The sequence below is a fragment of the Trypanosoma conorhini genome, assembly GCF_003719485.1.
Source record: "Trypanosoma conorhini strain 025E chromosome Unknown Tco_14.4_contig_00636, whole genome shotgun sequence".
Taxonomy (NCBI): domain Eukaryota; phylum Euglenozoa; class Kinetoplastea; order Trypanosomatida; family Trypanosomatidae; genus Trypanosoma; species Trypanosoma conorhini.
In genome coordinates, this window is record NW_021704715.1 from 1,101 (window position 1) to 3,611 (window position 2,511).

A 2,511-nucleotide genomic window follows, 5' to 3' on the forward strand; every position below is an offset into this window, starting at 1 on the left:
CCCCCTCCTCCTCTCCCTCTTCCCTCCCCTAGAATTTTTTTTTTGCTTGTTCGTATGTGTCCTCTTCTCGATCTCGCTCTCTCACATTATTTCCTTTCGCAGGGAAGGCACACACGCATGCTAGCATGCCGCAGCGCGTTCTTTTGCGGGGAAAAGGCGCGGCCAAAGTAGCCCAGAGCGGAGTGTGTAGGAGCGCCAGCCCCTGTAACGGCTCATGCTTCGCTCCTTTCGCAAAATGAATGGGGCGAAGAGTCCAACCCACACCCACGCGAGGACGCCAAACGACCGAATATCCTTCGAGACGAAGGCAAAGGAGCCGTAAATGAGCATCTCTCCCAGGTAGTTGGGGTGTCGAATGCGAGAAAAGAAGCCATCTGTGATCAGCCCCTTCTCCTTTTTCAAGACAAAGTATTTCTGGCAATCACTGCCCATCATCAAAGCAATTCCAATGGAGTAGACGATGATGGCCACGCATAGTGACATGTTGGACTGCTCTGCGTGGCACATAATGGCGTTATACGCAATATACCAATAAGGGCCCAATACACTCAAGAAGACGGCGATGGCACTTCCAAAGGTGATTTTTTTCTGCCACTTTTGATCAGGAAATATAAGCTCCTTCAGCAACCAGCAAAGGCCATATCCGCCGTGGAGGGCGGTGTACGTCGTTGCCGTCGCGGAATAGTTTCCTGACTTCTTCATCATCAAGAGGCAAATGAGCAGTGTACCTCCCTTTTGCATGTTAATAACATGAGCAAGCCTTATAACCTTTGGGCCCCCCAAGCAATCCGCAGCCAGGTAGTCGATGCAAGAAAGCCACTTCTCTAGCAGAAATGGGAGCTCATGCTGCTTACTATCCTCCACAGCTCCTGCTGCCATTTGCTGGTTGTCCACTTTGCTTCTACTTGATACTAAACGCTCCTCTCGGTGTCAATCTCTCCCCATACCGCGCACGCGCAAAAAACAACAACAACAACAACAACAACAACAACAACAACAAGGAACAGTCAGGTTCACCCAGGGACCAGTTTACACCACACTTCAAGGACGAAGCCCAAGTGCAGACCTTGTTGTTTAGCTAATGCATTTGCCGCCTCTGAAGTGATAAGACTAGATGTCTTCATCCACTCATACCACACTCCCAAACTCACCTTCTATGTGTCGCAGCAAGACGGCAACCAACTGTTGTCTGTCCTCTGCTGCATTTAAATCATCGTGCAGAGTCGCTAGTCCTTTACCACCCTCCATAAATGCACTTAAGGGGAAGTCCTTGCCAAGTCGGTGGTCCGTCACGCGGTTCTGGGGATAGTTGTACGTGCGCATCTTATCCGATCTTTCGCCACTGCTCCATTGCCTTCTCCAGGCCTCGTGAAGAGACGAGTTTTGGTCCTTGACACGCCGTGCCAACAACTGTTGGGCAACCGCCTGTAAAGCAAGTTCCTTGTTTCCCAGGGCAGATCGGGACTGATGGCATTTTACAGAAATGCCAGAGGGGAGATGCGTGAGACAAACGGCGTTGGAACTGCTCTGCATCCCCTGGCCACCAGGACCAGAACCTCGCACAAACTCAATCTTGCAGTCGCTTTCATGAACGTCCACAGAGACAGGGTCGAGTACAGGCATAAGTGTCACCACAGCTGTAGAAGTTTGCATCTTGCCACCTTGCTCGGTAACGGGAACCCGCTGCACCTTATGAACGCCAATTTCATGGCGGAGGTTGCGATACACGCCGTCACCCGTCGCTTGAAATTTAACCCCCGTACTTGCCTGTACTGGAGCCGTGAACGCCGCGGCATCACCGCCGCCACCTGCTCCCGCCAATCCTCCTCCTCCACACCCTCCTGCCCCTGCCCCATCCTCGGCTGCCTCGATACGCCAATTTCTGATGTCAGCAGCATAGGCCTGGTACATCCCAGCCAGCTCTGCAGCAAACAAAGAGGCCTCTTCACCTCCCGCCTTCCCAGTCACCTCCACTATCCATGCACGACTTGATGATCCCAGCGCGTCACTAGATTCAAGTCGACGTGCCATCAGACTATTTACTTGAGCATCCAGATCCCGTACCTGACCCAAGAGAGATTCAATATCTTCTTCCAGCATCAATAGAAGGTCCTGGTCTTCTCCAGTTGAATTCTTCCCTGAAAGAATTTGATCTCGCAATTTTACGTTCTCATTCAATTTTAGCAAATAAACAGAAATCGCCTCGGAAATGTCAAGTTCCTCTCTGTATTGAATGTTCCACATAACATGATCAAAGGGCTTTCCATCAAGCTTATTCTTCAATGCACGTAATGCATCTGTCTTGCCCTGCTCCTGTAAACTTTCGAGTTCCAGACGCTTTTGATTTAATCGAAGAAAATACTCTGTAACTAAAGGATGGTGAATTGGGTTTAAAAGGGCTCGAGTGTTTTCCTCGAGAAACCATTTCTGATATGGAATCGGATTTTCATGCGCCAGCTTCCTGACCCCGCCTTGCGTTCCCCCCGCACCAAACAAGAGGAAAGGTGCCCT

The 2,511-nt window shown here is 50.5% G+C and overlaps 2 protein-coding genes across 2 annotated transcripts, besides 1 other annotated feature; both read right to left on the bottom strand.

Moving 5' to 3' along the window:
- Positions 1 to 120: 120 nt before the first annotated feature.
- Tco025E_07800 (putative C-14 sterol reductase) lies at positions 121 to 879 on the bottom strand (the record flags this gene model as incomplete). The annotated part of the gene is made up of 1 exon (XM_029374659.1): positions 121 to 879. The coding sequence occupies one exon, from the start codon at positions 877 to 879 to the stop codon at positions 121 to 123; it is 759 nt and encodes a 252-aa protein (XP_029225286.1).
- Positions 880 to 962: 83 nt separating this feature from the next.
- Positions 963 to 1,000: a microsatellite.
- Positions 1,001 to 1,128: 128 nt separating this feature from the next.
- Positions 1,129 to 2,511, bottom strand: Tco025E_07801 (putative peptide chain release factor 1; the record flags this gene model as incomplete). Its single annotated transcript, XM_029374660.1, has 1 exon — positions 1,129 to 2,511. A coding segment is annotated over one exon (1,383 nt), but the record flags the coding sequence as incomplete, so codon positions are not given.